Below are 22,758 nucleotides of genomic sequence, written 5' to 3'. Positions count from 1 at the left end.
TATGGAAGCCTAACTTGAGCAGGCCCTTTAGCCTCTCGACCTTGGCACTCCCAAGCAAGACTCCCCTGCTGCAGCCAATTCTCTCTCCTCAGTGCTGGACACACAGGACTTCCATTTGCCCTCAATCACTCCCCTCACCCCAAGACAAACCCAAGATTTGCTTCTGCACCGTCTCTTTTCTCAAAGTGGGTTCCACAGGACCTTAAAGACTTGTTTTCCACGTCGATTTGTCTCTCCCATTAGTTTTGGATGCCCTTAAGACTAGGAATGATTTTTCCCTTTTTATTTTAATACAAGGTCTAGCTATGTATTTAGGCAAGTCACCAAGTAACTCAGCCAGTTTCTCGTCTATAAAATGGTAGGAAGTTATAAAAGTAGAAAGATCCTGTTCACACTAAAAACAACAAACGTATCGAGTTCCTTCGTTTCTATCCGTGTGCATGAAGTAGAGTCTTCCTGAAATCATGTTTAGCTTCCTATTTCTTAGTGCTCTGTATCCAAAACTTCCTGCTGGTGAGTCAATTCTGACTCATGGAGACCCTGGAGAACAGAGCGGAAGTGCCCCTGTGGGCTTCCCAGACTTTCCATCTTTCCAGGCAGCCTCATCTTTCTCCTGTGGAGCAGCTGGGGGTGTGTGAACTGCTGACACCTGGAACTCACTGCACTCCCAGCGCTCTTGCTCTGTGGCCAGAGGTCTTCATGTGGAGATCTCCATGCCATTAGGTTCATGGGATGGAAGAGCTCACAACAAACTTTCCACAAAACCCTCTCAAAAAGTTTGAGGAAAAGTTACATTATCTTTAATTCCATTTTCCCACAGATTCTTGGGGCCCCCACTCCTTGCACTAATGTACCCCAGTGCCTCTAGTTTGCACACTGCTGGCATGGCACTTGCCCTTGCCCCTGGTTCAGTGAGAGGCTGGGGCTCTGAGGAAGGGGAGGAGGGGCTCAAAAGTGATGGCAGTTGGGGAACCCCACGGGCACGGTTTGAGGCCCCCAAATAAGTGAAACACCACAGGGTAATGACCTTCACCAGTCAGGCCCCAGCTGCTGCTCGGCCTCTTCTAGCCCAGGCCCGCCCCACAGTGGGCAAGAGGCCCGGCTGCTTTGTCACATCCCTTGACTGCCTCTGGTATGTGTGTTTCTACTGCAGGCGGCGCATCAAGAGAACCACGTACCTGGCCCAGAACCCTAGAGCCAGGACCAGAAGATGCTCAGTCCTGCCCGGCATGGCCGCGCTCTAGCAAAGGACCGTCCTAAGACATTAAAGCCCTTGCTACTGAGGAAGACGGGAGAACTGGAGGAGCTCGGCTGTTTATTAGGTAAGTAGAAAAGGGACTGCAGCAGGGGGGCGGGGCAGACCGGGCCCAGGCTCCCCTGAGGCGTGACCCCCAGCTCTCGAGATCCAGCGCAGCACCTCAAGCCTGCATGTGTGTCCAGAGCTGATGAGCCTTGACTGTGCTGCCCCCGTGGGGGGCACCAGGATTCCTTGCCCAGCAGCTGGGCCAGAGGAACAGAGATGGAGGAAGGTGGGCCCTAGAAACGGCCCAGCACGGTGGCTAACAAGGCCATGCGTATGTACATGCCGTTCTCGGCCTGGCGGAAATAGGCTGCTCGGGGGTCTGAGTCCACTTCCACACTGCGAGAGAAGGGGAAGGGTTACCATGCAGTCTGCCCAGCCAGCCCCGATGCACCCTCCGGGTCAGGCCCCTCGTCACCTGATCTCGTTGACACGGGGCATGGGGTGCATGACCACCATCTTCTCCTTAGCCCGGGTCATGATGTGGGGGGTGAGGATGAATTGGCCAAAGCACTGTAGGGACGAGGAAGCCATAAACCCCTGAGGGGCAGCAGTGGCTATAGAGGCCACCAGCCTGGCTCCCCCCTGCAGCGCCCTCAAAACCCACATGGCAATCTCAACCGAGGGGCCGACCAGCCTCCCTCCCTGTCCCTGGCCTGGACACCCAGTAGCTCTAGCCTGGCTTCTTCCCATACCCTGGCCCTGCCACTCACAGCTTCGTACTCCTGGGCCGAGCCAAAGCGCTCCCTCTGGATTCGAGTCATGTAGAGCACATCCGTGTCAGGTAGTGCCTCCTCGATGCTCTCAAATTCCTCCTGGAGGGCAGGGGGTCAGCCGGGCGCGGGTCATCCAACCCTTGCCCCTGCCAGGACTGGCTCCCTGGGCTGGGCTGGGGACGGGGGTCTCACCTGCTTGGTGCCACGGGAGGCCACAAAGGCCCGCACATTGGGTGGCATGCGCAGACTGGGTGGTGCCACGTAGCGCAGGCTGACCCGGTACTGGGTGAGCAGGCAGGCCAGGGAGTGCACGGTGCGTCCATGCTTCAGGTCACCCACCATGGTGATCTAGGGAGGAACTTGCTCAGGAGAGGCCCCACCCTCCCACTGCAGAGCCAGCCAGCTTCCTTGAGCCCTGGCTGCAGCCGCCCTCCCCCAGTAGCCCTCACCGTCATGCCGTTGACAGTCCCCAGCTCCTCTCGGATGGTAAAGATGTCCAGCAGGGCCTGGGTGGGATGCTCTCCGACCCCGTCACCAGCGTTGATCACTGGCCTCCGGCAGTGCTTGGCTGCCAGCTGGGAAGGATGGCAGCAGCAGGTGAACCCTCCCCATCCCTACTGCCACAGAAGACGGGTCTGCCCCAGGGCCCGGCAGGCGGCCTCACCTCCACGGCGCCGGGCTGCGGGTGCCGGAGCACGACCACATCAGCGTAGCAGCTCATGGTCTGGACCGAATCCGCCAGGGACTCGCCCTTCTGGACAGACGACGTGGCTTCAGAGAAGCTGAGCACGGCGCCCCCAAGTCTTGCCATGGCCGCCGCGAAGGAGCTGCTGGTCCGTGTGCTCACCTCGTAGAACATGGAGGCCATCACTTTGCCCTGTGGAGGGGCGGGGGCGCCACGTGAGTGGGCACAGGCCAGCTGGTCTCACCAACTTGTGCATGGCGGGGGGCTAAGAAGGCTCATTTGCTCCAAGGCTCCCCAGAGTCCAGTTGTAGCCTCGACCCTCCCTCTATTGGTGCCACCCTGAACTGCAGGCTCCCCTGGGAGAGGGGACCGTGACCTGCCCAGCCCGACCTTGAGGATGTCAAGGCTCCGCTCCTTCTGTAGCATCATCCGCAGCGTGTGCGCCAGGTTGAAGAGGTGTGACATCTACAGGGGAGGGCGAGGGTAGGCGCAAGAGCCCACATCAGGCTAGACTGCGCAGCCCAGAGGCCCTCGCTAGTGCCAACTACCCAAATCCTCCCAGCGCTGGGTGCCCCCACCCAGCTTCCTGGAGCGCACCTGGTCCTTGGTGAATTGCTGGACAGACAGGATATGTTGGCCCACTAATGAGTGTAGCAGGGGTGAGGTCTGGGGGTGCAGCAGGCCGGGGGCCCCAAGATTCTGGGGTGATGCCTGTCTAGGTACTGGTGGTGGGGGGTAGCAGGTGCCATCAGGGGTTCCCATCAGCTCTGTAGTGAGGGGTGGGCAGAAGAGGCCGGTCAGAGGGTCCCCTCCAAGAGCCAGTGCAGAGGTCCGTGTCTGCACAGCGTGGCCTCTCACCTGCTTCCGCGGCCTTCCGAGCAGGCTTCTCTTTGGGTTCCTCAGCTGCTGCCCAGCAATGGACAGAAGTTAGACTGCAGCCGGGCTGGAGGAGGAGCCCCACTGTCCCGAGCCCCTTGGCCACTGTGTGTGTTAAGCCAACTCACACCACAGGAGTGATAGCAGGTTAGGGGTGGGCAGGAGCGGTTCTGGGGCGTGCTGCGGGAGCAGTGGTGTCCCCCCCCTCCCTAGGGCCTCCCAGTCAGCACAGGGGTCCTGGGCAAGGGCAGCAGCCAGGCTCACAGCAACCAACAAGCCCGATTTACCCCATGCTCTGCTGCCCCGTGGGGTCCCAGCTCCCAGGCGGAGAGATACAGCTGCCCACAACAAGAGAGGGCTGTGAGAAGCTGTGGGTGGCCTACCGCATGCTGGGTGACTGACTTAGCAAAGGAGGGGAAGCGGTAAGCCTGGGGTGGAGGGAGGGAGGGAGAGAGGGAGAGGTTGGGGCTCAGGACACTGGTCAAGGGCTGGGGCTGGGGGCCCAAACAGGTGCCTGGGCAACTGGGTCATACGAGGAAATACATAGCAGTGAGGGGCCGACTGAGGCCCGAGCTGACCCACAGGGTCGAGGAACCTACCAAGTCAGGGTGCCCCCACTGCACTTATCTCTGGGCTTAGCCCCTTACCTGGCAGACCAGGGTCAGAAGCCCGGTGGATGCGGGGTGGCAGGTGGAGGCGGCCATCAGGGACCCCGGGGAGGACCCGGCGGGGCCGTTCGGGTGTCTGCAGAGACAACGTTGGACCCTGGGTTCAAATACCAGCAGGCTCAAACAAACCGGCTGCCAAGGGGCAGACCCAAGTCCCAGCAAGCCCATGTCAGAGTAGGGTCTGCGGCGGCTGGGTGCTCGAGGGACCCCACTCAGGGTCAGGAGCTGAGCACGTCAGCCGCGTGCACCAGCCTTGGTGGTTATGTGTCGGGCCAGCAACAGCAAGTTCAGCCCCTCTGGGGGAGAGAGATGAGGGTCTTTCTCGGGTCTCACTAACCCACAGGGGCATTCTACCCTGTCCTGATGCATTAGAAGCCCCTCGAGGGCAGTGAAGTGTCTGAACAGATCCAAGGCCACCTCAGATCAGTCTCCTAAGAAAAGCCAAACTGCTCATCCCATGGACCTGCTCCATCTGGCCTCCACCAGTGCGTGCCCCACCACGTCAGGTCGGACTGTCTGCTCCACCATGCAGACTCCTTAGGTCAGAGTCCTTGGGATTTTGCCGTAGCAGAAGAGTGGGGATGGGTTCTAAGTGTCACATCCTTCCCCTAGGGCCCTCCCCAGCACCCTCCCACCCACCGCTGTGGATACCGTGGTCATCTCACTGGTGGCAGGAGTGGAGGGGGGCAGCTGGGGAACAGCCCCCTGAGGCCACTTCCGGACATCCTGCCCGTAGCCGGGGGGCACCAGAACCTGCGGCCAGAAGACACAGGTGGTGAGTGAGGGGAGATGGGGACCGACTTTCAGGGAATGGCTTATGCCTTGGAAAGGGCACACAGGAAGTGATCTGTACCTGCCCGTCGATATAGGCGACCTCCCCTCGCAGGACCACACGGCGCACGGTGCCCTTCACTTTCTGCCCTTCAAAGGGCGTCCAGCAGGCCTTGGAGAAGGGCATGTGACTAGGGACCGTCCACTCGTGCTCCAGATCCACCTGTCCGGAGAGTCACCGTGACCACAGGCAAAGCGGTACCAGGCCCAGAGCCCTGCCCACCCTAGGTTGGCCAGCCCCGCACCTCCACGTAGGTGTCTTCCTGCGGCGGCAGGTGGAAGATGCGCCGGGGGTTGTGGTGCAGCCGCTGCAGCAGGTCATCCAGGCTGAGCCGGCCCTCGCTGACTGCTGTCAGCAGCAGGGGCAGCATGGTCTCCAGGCCTGGGAAGCCGGGGGGTGCGCTGGGCCCACACTTCTCCTCCAAGGTGTGGGGGGCTGTGAGCAAAGAGTAGATTGCCACCCCTGGGGAGTCACCCCTGTCCCCAGGACTGTACCTCCAACCTCATAACACCACCCCCAAAATAAAAGAGAGCCTGGGGGTGAACGCGGAACAGACAGCATTGATAACTGTTTAGCCCCCTCGATGGGATGGAACAACAGAATTGTATGTGAGTGGATATAATGGATTGTGTAAGATGTCAATGCAACTATCATACAAAAATAAAGAGCCTGCTGCCGCCTGCATCCCCGCCCATTCTTCCCCAGGTCTAACGGAGGCCCTGGCTCACTCTGGGCCATCTCACCGTGGTCCGAGGCGAAGCAGTCGATGATGGCCATGTTTTCCCACAGGGCCTCCACATCCTGGCGAGAGCCCAGTTCAGGCCGGACTGCCCCCTTGCCAGGCCCCAGGCGCTCCAGGTCCTCTTGGCTCAGGAACAGGTGGTGAGGGGCCACCTCACAGGTCACTGGCAGCCCCCGGGCCTTTGCAGCTTTAATCAGCAGGATCTGGGAAGATGGGGGAAGACTTCCAAAGTGCCCATCCTTCCCTTCTCCCTTGGCAGACCTGTGGGGCAGACCGTGGCCTGAGCACCCCCCCTTCCCCGGTGCACCCTCACCTCCTCCTTGCGTGCCACGTGACAGATGTGCACAGAGCGCTGGGTCAGCTGCGCCACCATGAGGACGGCTGCCACGCTTTGCCGCTCTGCATGGGCCACAATTGGGAGGTGGGGTGGCCACGTCTCGAAGTGCTAGGGCGGAAAGATGTGTAAGGGCGTAAGCAGCCTTTTGCTTCGGAGAGCCCATGGCCCCCCACCACACGCCTGTCCCACCTCCATCCACTGGGCCACACTGTCCAGCCGCAGCTCGGAGAAGGTCTCGTTGAGATAAAGCTTCAGCCCGGCCGCAGCGCCTGCCACGGTGCCTAGGGTCCCTGCGTTCTCAGCCGAGGCCCCGAGGAATAGGGCGAAGTCACAGCGGGCGCCAGCTTCTGCCAACTGGAGAGGACGCAGGTGGCTGAGGCCCACCCACCCCTGCACTGCTGGCTCCAAGGAGGGGGGCCCGGAAGGCAAGGGTTAATGGCAAGGTCTCAGATGCCAGGAAATCAGAGCACCTGGCTCACCTTCTGGGCCAGAGCTAGCGCAGGGGCGTCCGTGATGGGGGGCCTGGTGTTGGGCATGGCACACACCATGGTGACACCCCCAGCCAGGGCGGCGGCAGTGCCTGAGGCGAAGTCCTCCTTGTGCGTACCCCCTGGCTCCCGAAGGTGCACATGGACGTCCACCAGGCCTGAGGATGAGAGGACATGGGCCCAGGGGCGCACCGGGAGATTAGCAGCAACTGATGCCAAGTGAAGGGCAGCTGGCAGCCAGGTCCCTCTGACGCCCTATAGCCCCCTCGGCGCGGCGCCATTGTGCACTCACCAGGCAGCCGAACCAGCTTCCGGGAGGCCATGCAGTCCACGTGCACCTTCAGAGGAGGGGCTGGTCCCATCTGGCCCAGGGCCTGCAAGTAGAACCTGGGTGTTACAGGGGTTCCTAGCTCCCGACACCCTCAAAGCCAGTCTGGCTCTTGGCTGCTTCAGACTGCCCACCCCCCTCTGGCTCTGTTACCTCCACAAATAGCTTCGTGCACTTGATGTCGATGATGAGGGGCACAGAGAAGTCTGCGGCCAGGCGGCGGGTACGGTAGCCCTTGGTGACGAAGGAAGAGAGCCTGCGGCCTCCAGCCCCGCGCATTGACAGGTTTATCACCAGCTCAAAGTGGTTCTCAGCAAGCTGCTCCAAGATGCTTCGCTGCGGTGGGCACTCCCCATCCACCGCCTCCTCAAAGTGCCAGTCCACGGCTGTGACCTGTGGGCCCCAGGGCAAGATCAGGGCCAGTCTCAGTCTGACACAGTCAGGGCGGCCCGAAGGGAGGGGGGACTAAGGGCCCACAGGTTGGCAGCCAGGGGGGCTGCCTCTCAGTGGGCACAGGGTTGAAAACACTATTGGCAAAATACATTTTTGAGATGAAAAATAATAAAATTGGCTACCATGGACTAACAGGAGAGCTCACTCTTGTGAACAAGCATCATGATGTGCACACACACACACACACACACACACACAGAGGCTAGAAGCACTACAACACTTTGCTTTTCCATGGAGTGCTGGTGGTGCAGTGGTTGTGTGTGGAGCTGTGCTTTGCAAGGTGGGCAGTTCGAAACCACCAGCTGCTCCACCAGAGACAGTGGGGCTTTCTACTCCATAAGGGATCACAAGCTCGGAAACCTCCAGACGGCATTTTACCGTCCTACAGGGTTGCTGTGAGTCAGTATCGCCTGGCCGGCAGTGCTGGGTGGTATGACGTTGGTTCTGACTCAGTGACAGCCTGTGATGACAGGAATGTCCTCAAGGATGTCCCAGGCAGCCTCCAGCCTGGGGCTTACTTAACCAGCACACCACCAGGGCTCAGAGAAGCACATGACACAGTCCCAGCAATGATGACGTTAATGGTACCACCAGCTGCGGTACAGTGGGAGGGGAGGGTTCTGAGGAGCTCTCGCCTTCAGCCCCAAGGGGCAGGCGGGCCTCGGGCCTCAGAGCACGCACCTTGACGCCGTGCTCCGTGTAGAAGTCAGCGGTGCCCAGACTGGCGTAGAGGCTGTAGCCCAGGCTCTCCAGCAGTCGCACCGTGGGGAGCAGCTCACTTTTGTTCTGGAACAAAACAGAAGGATGAGGCTGTCCCATCTTCCATGCCAGGGTCAGCCAAAGCCGGCTCACCGCCGCCCCTCCATCTGGTACCTTATAGCTGCCAATGGTCAGGAGGATATTCTTCTTGGGGATCTTGAAGCCGGTGCTCAGCATGGCCTTGAGGTAGGCCTCACAGCGGCTCTCCCCAAAGCAGGCCACCTCCCCAGTGCTGGTCATTTCCACGCCTAACACCACATCAGCGCCCGCTAAGCGGGAGAATGAGAACTGGGGCACCTATGGGAGCAGGACGTAAGACAGGAGCCCCCCCACTCGTTCCTCTCACCAGGAGGGGCAGGGGCACACTGGTCCTGTGCCAAGTGTGCTGCACCCCCAGTGACCACCTGCTTTCCTCCCCTCCCCTCCTGCCAGGGCCCCTCCCTCAGTTCTTCCTCCGTGAGCCAACACCTCATTTGAAGACCCTCTCTCCTGCACCAGTTTCTAACTCATCTGTCTCCCACTCCTGCAGCGTTTTGGCTATATCTCCTCTAACACAGTGAACGCACCTGAGACCCAACTTCTCTCGCCACCTATTACTGGAGTGTAAGTGCCCCAAAAACAAAAGCACCTCATTCCCATCGTGGTCCTGCTAGGAACAGTCGGTGCGTGGTCTCTACATTCACTGACCGACTCTCCTCTCTGCTGTCCTCAATACCGGAATCCTGCTTACCTTGACTCCCACGACGCCAGTGCCAGTCATGAGCCCCACGGGCTCCACCTCTTCCCCCATGATGAGCTGTGTGGCCAAGGCTACCAGGTCCACACCCAGGGTCTTGGAGACGAAGGGGAAGGAGCGGGAGACACGCACGTTGCATTCGATAACTTTCAGCTGGTCGTCCTGGGGCAGAGAGGCAGACGGAGGCCAGTTGGGCCTTTCAGAGGTTGACCTTGCTTCCTGTACCACTCCCTCAGGGCCATGCAAACTCCCTGCCACCGAGTCCGTGCTGACTCACAGCCACCCTGTCGGGCAGGGCAGAGCTGCCAATCAGTCCTGAGAGTGTAACTCGTTATGGGACCAGAAAGCCCAGGCTGTCTCTCTCCGAACAGCTGGTGCTTTTGAACTGTCGACCTCGCAGATCTCAGCTCATGGGTAACCATGACTCCCCGAGAGCCACCAGGGCAGTGGACTGTCACCACCCCTACGCAGCTCCCCTCCAGAAGCTCTGCTGCCACTCCAACCAGGGAGAACGTGCGGGGCTGCCTGCCAGCTCAGACCCGGCAGGGGCTGTGGTGCCACGCTGCCGTCTTCTCACCTTGGCGATGAGCTGCAGGTTGAAGGGGCCGGTGACCTGCAGCTCCTGCCCCACAGCATGCACAATGGCCTTGATCCGCTCCAGGGTTTTGGCAGTGATGTCCTGTGGGGGAGTCACCAGCGTGGCATCGCCCGAGTGCACGCCTGCGTTTTCCACATGCTCCGAGATGGCGATGGCCACCACGACACCGTCACAGGCCACAGCATCCACATCGATCTCCTGGGGGCAAGTAGGAGGCAGGGTGAGCTCAGGCAAGAAGCTGCTCCCTTCTCTCCCTGGTTCCAGGATGCGCCTATGAGTTCCCAGCCGGGACCTTCCCTCAGAGCCGGCCTTGGCCGCAGCGGCGCACCTTGGCTTCCTGGATGAACTTGGAGATGACCACGGGGTGTTCCTTGGAGACAGCGGCCGCACTGCTCAGGAAACGCTCGAGGTCGCCGTCCGTGTAGGCCACGTTCATGGCCGCCCCGCTCAGCACATAGGAGGGGCGCACCACACAGGGGTACCCCACAGTCTGGCAGAACTGGCGAGCAGACTGGGGGTGGCAGGGAGCTCAGATGGGCTGGCCACACACACTCATACCTCCAACCCGCCTACCTCCAGCACCCCCCCACCCTGTACCTCCAAGTCACTGAGCTCCCTCCACTGCGGCTGGCTGATACCGATGGTGTCAAGGAGCCGGGAGAACTTGAACCGGTTCTCGGCCGAGTCGATGGCCTCGGGGGAGGTGCCCAGCACACGGCACTGCTGCCGGTGCAGCGCCATGGCCATGTTGTTAGGCAGCTGCCCTCCCATGGAGAGGATCACGCCCTCGGGGTTCTCCAGCTCGTACACGTCCATCACCACCTACAGTGGGCAGGTGGGCCGGCTGGAGTCTCCAAAGGGCTGCAGGGCGGAGCCTTCCAGCTCACTGCCCCCTCCTCCCCCTCAGGTCGGCCTCACTCCCATTACCTCGAAGGAGATCTCATCAAAGTAGAGCCGGTCACACATGTCGTAGTCAGTACTGACCGTCTCCGGGTTGTAATTCATCATGATGGTCTTGTACCCCATCTGTGACAGGGAAGGAAGTGGGTGGGCATCACCAATCCCATGGCACGGACAACCCAAACGACACCCAAGCCACTGCTGCCGAGGCTGCCACCCCAGCTTCCCCTGGACAGGGACCCCATCACACCACCCAAAGCCCCCGGGGGCCGGACCGCATTGTGAGCAGGCAGGCAGACACTGGTGTGAAAGGTGAGCTGTCGAACCTTCCGGAGCTGCTGGATGGAGCCCACGGCACACCAGTCAAACTCCACGCTGGAGCCGATGCGGTAGACCCCAGAGCCGAGGACCAGGACGTGAGGCGTGCGAAAGCTGAGATCGTGGGCAGTGCCCCAGTAGGTCAGGTACAGGTAGTTGGTCTGGGCTGGCCACTCGGCCGCCACCGTGTCAATCTGCTTCACTGCTGGGCAGATGCCCAGCTCCTGCCGGAGCTTGCGGACAGCCAGCTCTGTGCTAAAGGAGACGAAGGCTAAGAGACACGCAGGCCCCGGCAGAGGGGTGGAGAGAGGCCAGGACAAAACTTAAGAGGAAGCTAGACCCACCCATCACCCAGCTCAGGGACGAAGATCAGAGGCCCCCTCCCCGGTTTCCTTTCCCAGGGGCACAAAGGTGCACCCCCCCTTCCCCAGCCCATGGCCCTCACGCCATCTCTGACCTCAGAACTGCGAGGGCAATCTGCTTGTCTGAGAAGCCAAGGCGCTTGGCCTGCTGCAGCAGGTCTGGGGGCAAAGGCTGCCCGCGGTGCTGCTCCAGCAGCTGCGTGTGGGCTATGATGTGCTTCATCCGGTGCAAGAACCAGCGGTCGATGCGTGTGAGCTCATACAGGCGCTCCACCGAGTAGCCAGCCCATAGAGCAGCCGCCACCACAAATATGCGCTTATCGGTCGGGGTCTCCAACTCCTAAGAGAGAAGGGGACCTGGCGGTTGATGCAGGACTGTATAGGGGTGGGCGAGGTCAGGATGCCAAGCCGAGAAATACCCCATCTTCTGCCCGCACCGCTCACAGCAGGCATGGCTGCAGCCATGTTTGGCAAGGGAGCTGCAGGGGCAGTGAATTACTGAATGCACCTCTTCCGGCCCAAGCCTCCCGAACTCCCACCAAACCGTTGCCTTTGCCCGCGGCATAGGTCTGATGAGAGGAAGGCGCTAACAGGATTCACCGGTGAGTAATGGCTAACAGGGTTCACTGGTGAGCCATCCTGCGGGGTATCAAACGAGGCCTCTGAGAAGGGGCGGGGGCAGGAGTAGAATGTGTTCTGTCTGGACCCGAGATCCCCGTGCAGCCACACTCGTTGATGCAGACCAGAGCAGACGCAGCAGCAGCAGCCCCAGGAGTCAGAGCATGAGGACAGGCTGGACTTCCCAGCCCACAGAGTAACACGGAGTGCTTCGGGCCGAAAGGCTAGCCTGTGCACTGGCTGAGGTTTATGGGTGTGGGGTGCCTCTGGGCACTCTATTCTGGGAACTGGGTCTGCTGACCCACACGGAGCTCGACAGCAGAGTGGCATGCCCTTTCATCGCAGCCCCCAAAGAATGGTGTCCCATGTCCTGACTGAAGCTGTGCCTGCCCATCTCTCACCCGACTGCAGCCTGCTACTTTCCTTCATGAGCCCTACAATCATGGACACTGTCCGGATTCTGTGTGGCCAGTGTAAAGCATTATCGACTCAGCGGCTAGAGAAGCAGGAAGTGTAGAGAGAGACAGAACGGAAGCTGCTCCCCCCAGAAAACAGGCCCGTTGCCATGACACCCCAGGGACAGATACTGGCTCTGCCCTCCTCCTCCTGATGGTGCGGCTTTGAGCAACTCTCAGCCAGGCCATCCGGCTGTGAAAACAGGCTGAGCTGCAGCGACATGAGCAATGGCCTCGCTCAGCACTCACAGCAGCTGCAAGCTCATGGGCTGGGGGGCAGAAGGGGCCCCACCTTAAGGGTGTTACCGCGAGGGGTGGGTTCTTACCATGTCGCTGACAGGCTTTACCGTGTGATCAAAGCCCACACAGTTCTCATCCACCATGCGCAGGGCCTTCTGGAAGGCTTCCTCAAACGAACGCCCAATGCCCATGACTTCACCTGGAGGAACAACACGGGGGCAAGATGGTGCTCAGGACAAGTGCCCAGTCAAGTCTCCACGGAGGTGCCCAGTCAAGTCTCCACGTAGAGTCTTTCCCTAATAAGAGGTCTCAGGGAGAAATCCTACACTTGCAGCTTTTTTGGCCTAAAATTGTCAAGGACTTCGCATTTTCCGTGCTCAGGCACATGGGAATTCAAATGCTCCAGAGGGGCAGGAGGATTCTGGAACACATGATGGCTTATCACAGCAGCCCAAGCCACTGCTGGTTCTCTGGTTCTTGGATGCACTTTGCTCACGTGGTGATACCATCTGGCATCAGCCCATCCTTGACAGTGTTACAATGTTTTGACGGTCCACCACTCCCAGCCCATGTGAAGCCAAGCACAATCCAGCAGACACGTTACAGTATTTTTCCCCACATAATTTCCCCTATGATCAGAGAATACATACTGTTTTCCTTCTTGTTTGCCTCCCCGTAAGTGTGTGCAAATTGTCAGAGGGCCTTACAGCCAGTGGTTTCTTACATTTACCGTAATGTGACTGCCGGCAGCTTGGGCACTTCCTTCTAGGTGCTCAAGATCCCAGGTGAGGCAGGATGTCTCCTGGGCTTTGGATCATAGGCTAACTATCCTGAAGCATAGACTTTACAACTGAGCATTTTTATTTAAAGCTTTTTTTGGTTTGTCTGGCTAATAAGTGCGTGCCTGGGAAAGTTTCCATAACCCCACGGGGCAGCTCTACTCATCATGAGGTCACCGAGTCAAAATCTACCTAATGGCATCGGGCAATCAAAGACAACACCCCTCGAGCTGGATTTCTACTTAGGAAGGAGAGCTATCTCTTCCTCCCAGGCTTGCTGACAATTTCTTCCCCTTTTAGGCACCTACTCTCCTAAGTCTTTTCCCCTCTCATTTAAAACCCTGACGGTTTTCTTCTAAAAATTTTAAAAATCACCGCGATGAGGTTACAGTGTGAAGGAAGTAGATTGTGTTTAGATTTTTGGTCACGTGAATGTACAAGGGGGCTTCAAAATGTTCAACAGAATTTTTCTACAAACGTTTCTGAAGCCCCCTTTGTATTATAGAGCGATATAATATTTGACAAATAGCTTACTTTTATTCCCGGGTTTGTCATGAAACAACAGAACCCCAGCACACTTGTACATGTCTGCCTGGAAACTACTGGGTGTGTGCGCATCTAGAAACACACAGCCCCCACACCCATTCAAGTTCACCCCTGTGTGCGATACGCTTACAGGTAATGACTCGTTTGGCCAAAATACACTTTCTCATTTGCCAATGACTCCTGTACCCAACTTAAAAGTTACAAAGTAGCCAGAGATCCACGTTAAAAAGACCAGAGTGGATGGGAAACATTTAAATGTTTCACCGAGGCCTCGACCTTTGACTGTTGTCAACCTACATCTTTGCTCCACAATTTAATTATGGCTTCAATCCCATGTTTGTTATACTTTTCAAATTAACAGGAATTTATCTCCAGACGGAATGACTTGGCAGTCTTCTCGGGTTTCTAAATTTCCTGCAATACCATCCGCGCTCAGACTTGTTTAAAGGCCACTGCAGCTCGTGAGATCTCAGGCCATGCTGGCTAGTGCAGGCACGCAGGCGCTTCTTTGGGATGAAACGTGGGACTGAATGGTCTGCAGCAACTACAGGGGCACCAAGAGGAAGCACACTCCCACCTACTCCACCACCGCTGATGACTATTCCCACTGCTCACTGTTCACAAAGACAATTTCTGTTCATGTTTAAAAAAAAGTTGGTGGCTTGCTCTGAACTTAAATCACCCGGTCTTAAACGGTCCAACAGTATTTCATTTAGTGACCTCGGCAGAACGGGTTCAGAGGAAGAGGAGGTAGGCTATGAATGGCTGCCCCTGTGCTACCGGGATGGAGAAGGGGTTCACCCGAGAGCAGTCACTGTGTCCCTCAAGTCTCCGATTTAAACTCACACAGTGAACAAAATGCCCCAGCCGGCTCGCCAGCCAAGACAAAGCCCAGGGCAAAATGCCATGAAGCTGAAATGCCATGGGTGCAGTTTCAGAGAACTGGCCTCGCAGATGAAGGCCAAGGTCGGCAACAGGAAAACATGGGGCCAGGAGTCCGGTGAGCCTCCCAGTTCTTGGCTCTGCCAAGTTCCTTCTGAGGGCACCGCAGATTACTCATGTATAAAAGGAAGGAGCAGAGAGAGTCTGGGGCCCAGCAGACTCTCCAGGGATTCTGGGGTACCATCTGGGGCATGGGGACGGCACGTGTGCCTGACAGAGTCCTGGATGACTTTGAGTCCCACTCCTGCAGAGCACTACTGTCCTACTTGGCAATGTCCCCGTTACCTCTCAGGACACACATTTCCCAGAAGCTGCCAGTACGGAAGTTAAGAAAGGCACGCCAGGGCCCTTTGAGGGTTCCTGGTACGAGGGGCCCAAGGCGGTGCCAGGTCTGAGGACGGGCTGTAGGGCAGGCCTCTCTCACCCACGCTCTTCATGCAGCTCCCGATCTTGGTGCTGACCCGCAGGAACTTGCTGAGGTCCCAGCGAGGGATCTTCACCACACAGTAATCCAGGCTTGGCTCAAAGGCCGCCGTCCCTCCAGTCACGGAGTTCCTGGGAACCGGCGAACAGAGCAGGAGATGTACAGCCTGAGCTTCCAGATAAGGTCTCTCCACAGACCATAAATTCAGGCCAACTACGGCGTTAGCATCCCGCTCCTGAGTGTCCTCCCCAGGCCCCACTCCTTACGGCCCGTTTCGCCCTCTCGCCTCGTACCTGAGCTCAGGCAGAGGGATGCCCAAAGCCAGCTTGGCCGCCACGTAAGCGAGAGGATAGCCAGTAGCTTTGCTGGCCAGGGCGGAGCTGCGAGAGAGCCGAGCATTCACTTCAATGATGTAGTACTGCAGAGGGAGAGCGGGGAGGCAATGGGCAGTAAACGGCTAAGGAAACAAGGCTCTGCAAAGGAATGGAGGAGGAGCCCTGGTGGTGTAATGGTTAAAGTGCTTGGCTGCCAATGGAAAGGCCGGAGGTTCTAACCCACCAGCTGGGGGCAGTCGGCTCTACTCTTCTTACAGCGTCAATACAGGCTGGCATCAACTTGACAACAGTGGGCCTTTCTAGGGACGGGAAGGTAGCACAAGGGACCGCCCCAAGGCCCAACCACAGCAAAGACGGTCCTGGCTTGAATTCTAATGTCTGCAGGACAAGGCCGGTTGGCCATAGAGGCTGATCACTGAAGGGACAAGCAGGAGGCAACAGCTAGACCGTGTGCTGTAGGGCCTATCATCTCACCTGTTCAGACTCAGGGTTCAGGGCATACTGCACGTTGCACTCGCCAATGATTCCCAGGTGCTGGGTCACCTTGATGGCCGTCTGCCGCAGGAGCTGGTACTCCCGGTCGTTCAGCGTCTGGCTTGGAGCCACCACGATGGACTCACCCGTGTGTATGCCGAGTGGGTCCAGGTTCTCCATGTTACACACCTGTGAAAGGAGGGTCCACTGGGAGTCACTGCTAAAGGCCATCAGGATGGGTGGGCAGCAATGCCCCTGGCCCTACTGCCTCTATGGCTGGACTCCACCAGGACAGCAAACCCTCTTCCTCCAAGGGCCCTGACTCCCGACCTTTCCCCACCACGCACCGTGACACAGTTGCCGTAGGCATCCCTCACCACCTCGTACTCAATCTCCTTCCATCCTTTCAAGGACTTGTCCACCAGCACCTGGCTGGTGTGTGCGAAGGCTGGGGCAACGAGAGCAGAGAGCTCCTCCTTGTTGGAGGCAAAGCCGGAGCCCAGGCCCCCGAGGGCAAAGGCTGCGCGCACCAGCACGGGGTATCCTAGTCGCTCGGCTGCGGCCTGGGCCTGCAGGACACGGACAGACAGGTCAAGGTCTTGACCTCTTGTGGCCCAGAGGGCACCTAGAGGCAGAAGAACCAAAGCATGAAAGAAGTGACCCCACTCCGCTTTCAACCCACCCCCTCCTCGAACCTGCTCCAGAGAATCCGCGGCTTCACTGGGGGCCACGTGTTCCCCGATCTCCGCCATCCTGGCGGCGAAGGCACGCCGGTCCTCAGTGAGCTCAATCGTCTCGACGGGCGTGCCCAACACACGGACTCCATAGCGAGCAAGTACATTGTCCTTGCCCTTGGTCAGCTCCACGCCACAGTTCAGCGCTGTCTGGCCCCCGAACGTCAGTAGCACGCCGTCTGGGCGTTCGTTGCGGATCACCTGCGGTAGGAAGGAGAATGAGTGCGCAGGTGGCTTTGTGGGGCAGGGAGAGGACTGAAGGTCTTTGGAAAAATGTGACAGAATGACCACGGAAGGCCCGGCCCACATGATACCTGGGTTACGTAGTGCGGTGTGATGGGAAGGAAGTAGACCTTATCAGCCAGCCCCTGAGAGGTCTGCACAGTGGCGATGTTGGGGTTGATCAGCAGGGTCTGAATGTTCTCCTCCTTCAGGGCCTTGATGGCCTAAGAGGTGAAGCAGGGCACATCAACACTGAGGATCGCCTACGACGGTCCTTCCTCCTCTTTCCTCCCTGCGCACCCCAAGTGCCTAAGAACTAAACCTAGTCCCCATCACCTCCTCTTTCTCTACCTCACCTCTCCTGAGTCATTGTCTCCCGATAACAGCGAGAGACTCCTCAGCCATTCCTGAGGATCCCCACCCCCACGGGAGCAGGCGTGGCCATGTCTTACCTGAGAGCCCGAATAGTCAAACTCTCCAGCTTGGCCAATGGAGAGGCCCCCTGAGCCGAGGATGAGCACCTTTCTGAGCGGTGGAAGCCCCGGGCCGGTGGTGGGAAGCCCAGGGGAACAGAGGCACTCGGTCAGCTGCTCTCGGACTGTGGAGGCAGAGAGAACCACAGCATTGACCTTAAACAGGTTTTGAGCAAGCATCTGGGGTCACCCCTTCCATGGTACAGAATAGTCTTGATTGAGCCTGCATTCAATGGACATCAGGAGGCTCAGAAGGCAGGACTAAGGATCCCACAGGGAACTTCTAGGAGAAGCAGCAGGAATCAACTCTCTGTTTGCCTCCCCCCCACTATCCCAACCTTGAAACCAAGCTAATCAGTTTCTTGGGGCACGGCCATCGTATGCGTGCCCTGGAGCCAACTCCTGTCGCTGCTGAGCCCAGCCTGGGCTTAAGTCCTCAGGTCCCCAGCTGGCTCCTCCTCCTCTGGGGCTCACCTGTTCGGCCCCCTGGCTTCCCAGCTGCAGCCTGCTTCACCGTTTCCAGGAAGACGTCAAAAAGCAGCTCCATATCCGAAGGGCCAGCCCGGTGTTCCGGGTGAAACTGCACACTGTGGAAGAGATGGGTCACGAAGCCCGTCCTCGTCACAGGCACAGGCGCCCGCAGCCTCGCTGATGGGTAGTGGGCAGAGAACTCCAGTCTGCTGCTGGACTTTTCGTTTGCAACCTTAAGGGCCATGAGGCTTCCAAGCTGTGGAGGTTCTCAGTAACCCTGCCAGGCCATCCCATGTCCCCGCCCCGGCTCACCTGAAGAAGGGCAGGCTGTCGTGCACAATGCCTTCATTGGATTGGTCGTTGGCGTTGGTGAAGAGAGGAGACCAGCCTGCTGGCAGCGAGTCCGCTTCCACGGCAAACCCGTGGTTCTGGGATGTCAGAAAGCAGCGCCCAGAGCCCACCAGCAGGCATGGTTGGTTATGGCCTCGGTTCCCGTATCTGGCGAAGGAGTCAAGCTAAGTCACAGGCTGCTTCCAACCTCCTTTCACTACTGCAAACCAAACTTCTTGTGGCTCTCACTGTTCTCACTGGCCACCCCCTCCTGTTTCCACACCAATCAATACCAACTCGATTCCCACTCCCAAGACTCCCCAACCCTCATCTCAAAGGGGCAGGTCCCTTCCTCTCCCAAGTCCCACCTCATCTTGTAAGTCTTGGCCCCAATGGCTAAGGCCAACAGCTGGTGTCCCAGGCAGATCCCGAAGACAGGTCGGGGATTAGGCTCAGCTAAGACACGGCTCAGTGTGGATACGACATTGGGACAGGAGGCGGGGTCACCAGGGCCATTACTTAGGAAGAGACCCTCATACTCTGGAGTGAGCAGAAGACATGACATCAAAACCAGTATTTCAACTGCAAGACATACCTGCAGCCCTTACCATCAGAGCAGAAAGCCGTGTCTTCATCTTTGCTGTAATTCATGTTGGCTTTGGGCAAGGGGACCAAGAGACCACCTTTTCATCCTGGTGGAAGACCCTGTGTACACCCGAGCTACTCACCCTGGCTGTCCAGCATGTGGTCCCAGGGCACCACAGTGACCTCTGCCCCACGCTGGCAGAGGCACCGGATCTGATTGTACTTGAGGCCACAGTCCAAAGCCAGAATCCGTGGGGTACCCCCCGAATTGAATACTCGTGGGGCCTGAGGAACAGAGGCGGAAAGAGCAACAATTCAGCAACTGTGATCAGTGGACGGTATTCAGCCCCACTCCTACCCTTCCTCCCACCCCTCTTCTGACTCTGCCCCTAGTGTTCACACCAGCTAGGAGCAAAGTGTAACCACTGTGGCTCACGCAGCTTAGACCACTCTCCCGCCCTACCTTAATGGAGACTTCTGGCACCAGGGGACGGGAATTGGGGTCCACGAACGGCAAGGTTGAAGGCTCTGTCCCATTCTGGACCAGCTTCCCCAGCAGCGACCCTTGCTCCCGTAATTTCTTAGTCAGCTCCCGCGTGTCCACGCCTGTCAAAATTAGCACGCCCTCCAGAGATCCCACTCAAATCTGCATGAGGATCAACTTCTAGAAATAATTTCGTGTGAGCACAGGAGCCACCCACACCTAGTCTACAGGCCTGTGCTGCGAAATGTGCGGCCATGAAGGATTCTTGACTGGAATGTGTCTGCCCTGACCCAGTGTTAGACCTACTGGTTTATGGGAAAGAACACCAAGGTACAACAGAAGATGCTAAATAATGCCACAGAAATAAATGGCTGAGGGAACCTCTAACGGAATCAATAACTTATTTTCCCTCAATATTTAGACTCAGGCTCTTTAGACTAAAGAGATTGATCAACCACATGCAAACTATAAGCCTTGTTTAGATACAGCTTCAAGCTAACAGTTGGTTTTGTTTGTTTGTTTTTTTTTAATTTATTTTAACAATTTATTGGGGCTCATACAATTATTTTCACAGTTTGTTTCTTTAAGATGACTTGGATACATTTTGAACGTTGCCTGAGTGTATTTTATAATATTAAGGAGTTACTTAAAGTATGGCAATTTTATTGCGGGCCACGCTTAAAAAAAAAGGCTTGAAGTTGCATAGCTAAGATGTTGAGCTGCTGTGGATGAAATGATGTCAGAGCTGCTTAGAAAGTACCTGGTGGTGACAAAAGATTACCCATTAACTGGAGGAATCGCCCATCTGAGTGAGATCATCTGGCTCCTACAGCCCCAGAGCCCAATCCAAACCTTCCCTCTGGAGCCTATAGGAAGCAAGTCCTAACAGAGAGACCTTCTGTAATCCTTTCTCTCTGGGCATAATGTGCTCTGACTGGACACACCTGGGCTCACCCAGCATACCTTGCAGGCCGGGTATGCCATGCTCCTGCAGCCACTCATGCAGGGTGCGGGTGGCACTCCAGTGGCTGGGCGTGGGGCAGCACTCTCCCACCACCAGTCCTGCCACATGGATCCCCGAGGATTCAAACCACTGTAGATGGGGGGAAAAAAAACAAAACATGAGAGGAAGCTCTGGGCCAACTAAGTCCCTAGGTCCTTTTTCCCCTCTCCCAGTATGGCCATGGGCCATCTATGGCAGTTACACTGAATGACCTGCACCATCACCACCACCTTCATCACTCCGTTCAACCAACCGGGCTGCCCCCAACACTAAACAGTAACACACAACACACGGGCCATGTCCTCGCCACAGGAAAACAAACTCAGGAGAAACATACCCAACACACGGCATCGACAATGGACATTTATTTATGAGCCGAGATCATACCCTCCCCCACTTCAAAGGGGCCAGATGAAAGAAAAATTACACATCTGTCAATCACAGACAAGCATGTAACAACTAAATGGAGAAAGTGGCGTTTACTTGGGAGGGAGTGGCCTATTTACATTACATTCCAATGAAAGAGAGACAGCTGGTGTTGAGAAGGTAACAAGAGCCCTCCCAGGCAGGTGGAGTCAACTCAGGGTGCAGGTGGAGGTTTCACTCACTGGCCAGCCAGGGCCTCAATTCTACAGATTTGTCAACTCCATTCTGTCAGTGGGCCTAGAACTGGTGGAGCTCAAGACGGGCCTATGTTAACCCAATTCATAAATTACTGACGTAAAATTAGAATGTGTTTACAGGTTTATGATGACAAATGGTCTTTTCCAAGTTTAACAGTAAACACATTTATTATCCCGAGTCTTCCCAGTACCAAGGTTATCTGGATGGCAAATCTAGAACCTCATGGTTGCCAGAGGCACATGGTGGCGTAGTGGGCTACAGCATAGGCTGCTAACTGCAAGGTCAGCTGTCTAAAATCACCAGATGCTCTGTTGAGTTGGGGTGAAGGGGGTAGGCAGTGAGGCTTTCTGCTCCCATAGGTTGACAAGTCTCCGAACTCTGCCCTATAGGGTGACTATGAGTTGGAATCTAACTCAATGGCAGTGCGTTTGTTTGCAAGAGTAGTTGCTTGCTTAGTAAGCCTGGAATCACAGTAACACGATGCTATGAACCCTGTATCTGGGATATACAAGGGTTTTTTAATGTTTTTTGGGGGGAGAGGGGGAATATACAGGTTTTTTAAAGTAACTATTACCCAAGTTGCTTAAAAAAAATTAAACTTCAACTTAGAGGGTATTTTGATTTCCAAATGCCAGAGGAAGAAGAGTAACAACTTCACTGAATTTCAGGAGAAAAACAGAATTTTCTCACCCAGATGTTAAGAACACTACAAGAGTCTCGGCGAAGCCCATAACCTACTAGTTCTGCAGGTCAACTGGAACCCACAGTGATGGGAAGGGTGGGGCCTGGGGCTTTCAGTCTCTTTCCCAACTCAAGCACTGCTCAACTCCAGAGGATCCTATCAAATTCAGATTCGCTTGGCTTCAAACCTAACAGTATGGGAAAGCTCCGGGGGCAACTACTGCAAATACCTCTTGCCACTTGATGATTTCTACCTTCACTACAATGGGGCGGGGCAGTCTCCACCGGGCCCCGGGGCCCTGAACAAAAGGGACCGGGCGGCCTTTCAGGACCCCAGCCGGCCGCCTTCTTAAAGCATTTATCCACTGTAAATTGAATTACAGTCATCTCATTGCTTGTGTAACCGCTTCCCCTGAAGTGCGTCCATGCCATATTCATTGTTCAACTACTACCGATCTGAATAAGAAAGCAAGAAGTTGGGAGGTGCTACCTTGCTGAGGCCGAACTCGTCCGCTTCGTCTAAGGGGATGCCGTAGTTGCCGATCAGCGGGTAAGTCAGGACTAGGATCTGGGCTTTGTAGGAGGGATCAGTGAGGGCCTCCGGGTAGCCCACCATGCCGGTTTGAAACACTGCAGGAGAGAGGTAGGGCGAGGCGCGGGCAGGGCACCCTTCAGCGCACCGCGCGGCGATGGGAATGCCCCAGTCCCGGGGGGCTGCCTGGGGCGTGAGGAGTGGAAGCGCGAAGGGTGTCAGGCGGGAAAATGGCGGGGGTCGGGCAGGGCCGCCTGGGAGGGCGAGGGGCACCGGAGTGGGACGAGATCGGCAGCCTCCCCGGGCTTGCTTAGCTTACCCACTTCCCCGGCAGTCGAAACCGCGGCCCCAAAGGGCTGGCCCCGCAGGACCGACCCGTCCTCCAACACCAGGGCCGCCATGAGGACGGAACGCCGGCAGCGCCGAGCAGGAGCGAGCGGGGGAGCGAGTCCAGCCCCCGCCGGCGCGGCGACCACGTGAGGACTGTGCGCCCGCGGCCGGTCCACGTGGCTCACGGCGCCGGTGGCTGGAGCAGATGCTGCCGCGCGCCGCGCAGGAGCCCGACGCACTAGCCGCGGGGTCTGCGGCGGCGCGGGAAGCCGGCGGCGTGCGGGGCGGGGCCGGGCACGCACGGGGCGGGGCCAAGGCGGCGGGGGCGGGGCCAAGGCGGCGGCGCCGCGGCACGGCGGCATCCTCCTACTCCTGAGA

At 57.5% G+C, this 22,758-nt stretch overlaps 1 protein-coding gene across 4 annotated transcripts; it reads right to left on the bottom strand.

Moving 5' to 3' along the window:
• Positions 1-1,298: 1,298 nt before the first annotated feature.
• CAD (carbamoyl-phosphate synthetase 2, aspartate transcarbamylase, and dihydroorotase) lies at positions 1,299-22,623 on the bottom strand. Of its 4 annotated transcripts, none has more exons than XM_075535845.1 (45): positions 22,370-22,623; positions 22,009-22,148; positions 20,174-20,303; positions 19,190-19,332; positions 18,870-19,011; positions 18,510-18,681; positions 18,124-18,309; positions 17,815-17,927; positions 17,320-17,465; positions 16,960-17,091; positions 16,607-16,846; positions 16,259-16,480; positions 15,912-16,100; positions 15,396-15,520; positions 15,103-15,233; positions 12,498-12,610; positions 11,194-11,438; positions 10,745-10,991; positions 10,446-10,544; positions 10,116-10,340; positions 9,847-10,029; positions 9,498-9,716; positions 8,915-9,082; positions 8,299-8,481; positions 8,107-8,211; positions 7,126-7,365; positions 6,937-7,018; positions 6,636-6,802; positions 6,346-6,510; positions 6,133-6,264; positions 5,821-6,022; positions 5,322-5,512; positions 5,099-5,239; positions 4,897-4,998; positions 4,225-4,321; positions 3,865-3,915; positions 3,560-3,607; positions 3,299-3,468; positions 3,092-3,166; positions 2,681-2,893; positions 2,466-2,591; positions 2,209-2,364; positions 2,014-2,115; positions 1,719-1,813; positions 1,299-1,639 (listed from the first exon to the last, which is right to left on the bottom strand). In XM_075535845.1, the coding sequence occupies exons 1-45, from the start codon at positions 22,449-22,451 to the stop codon at positions 1,537-1,539; spliced, it is 6,738 nt and encodes a 2,245-aa protein (XP_075391960.1). In that variant the 5' UTR covers positions 22,452-22,623; the 3' UTR covers positions 1,299-1,536. The 4 variants fall into 4 exon arrangements, with proteins under 4 accessions (XP_075391960.1, XP_075391961.1, XP_075391963.1 ...); XM_075535846.1 differs by having other exon boundaries at positions 3,560-3,604; XM_075535848.1 differs by lacking the exon at positions 3,865-3,915 and having other exon boundaries at positions 22,370-22,622.
• Between the last annotated feature and the right edge of the window lie 135 nt (positions 22,624-22,758).

This window comes from Tenrec ecaudatus, chromosome 17 (genome assembly GCF_050624435.1).
Source record: "Tenrec ecaudatus isolate mTenEca1 chromosome 17, mTenEca1.hap1, whole genome shotgun sequence".
NCBI classification, from domain to species: Eukaryota; Metazoa; Chordata; class Mammalia; order Afrosoricida; family Tenrecidae; genus Tenrec; species Tenrec ecaudatus.
Note: the sequence above shows the minus strand (reverse complement) of the source record. Positions and strands in the feature narration are given on the sequence as shown.

Excerpts from the sequence above, each read along its gene's own strand:
- CAD (XM_075535845.1), bottom strand. The coding sequence starts at position 22,451 with ATGGCGGCCCTGGTGTTGGAGGACGGGTCGGTCCTGCGGGGCCAGCCC. Across the intron at positions 10,992-11,193 it reads ATTGCCCTCGCAGTTCTGAG|CACAGAGCTGGCTGTCCGCA; the intron begins GTCAGAGATGGC and ends CGTCTCCTTTAG. Across the intron at positions 4,322-4,896 it reads CCACCAGTGAGATGACCACG|ACACCCGAACGGCCCCGCCG; the intron begins GTATCCACAGCG and ends TTGTCTCTGCAG.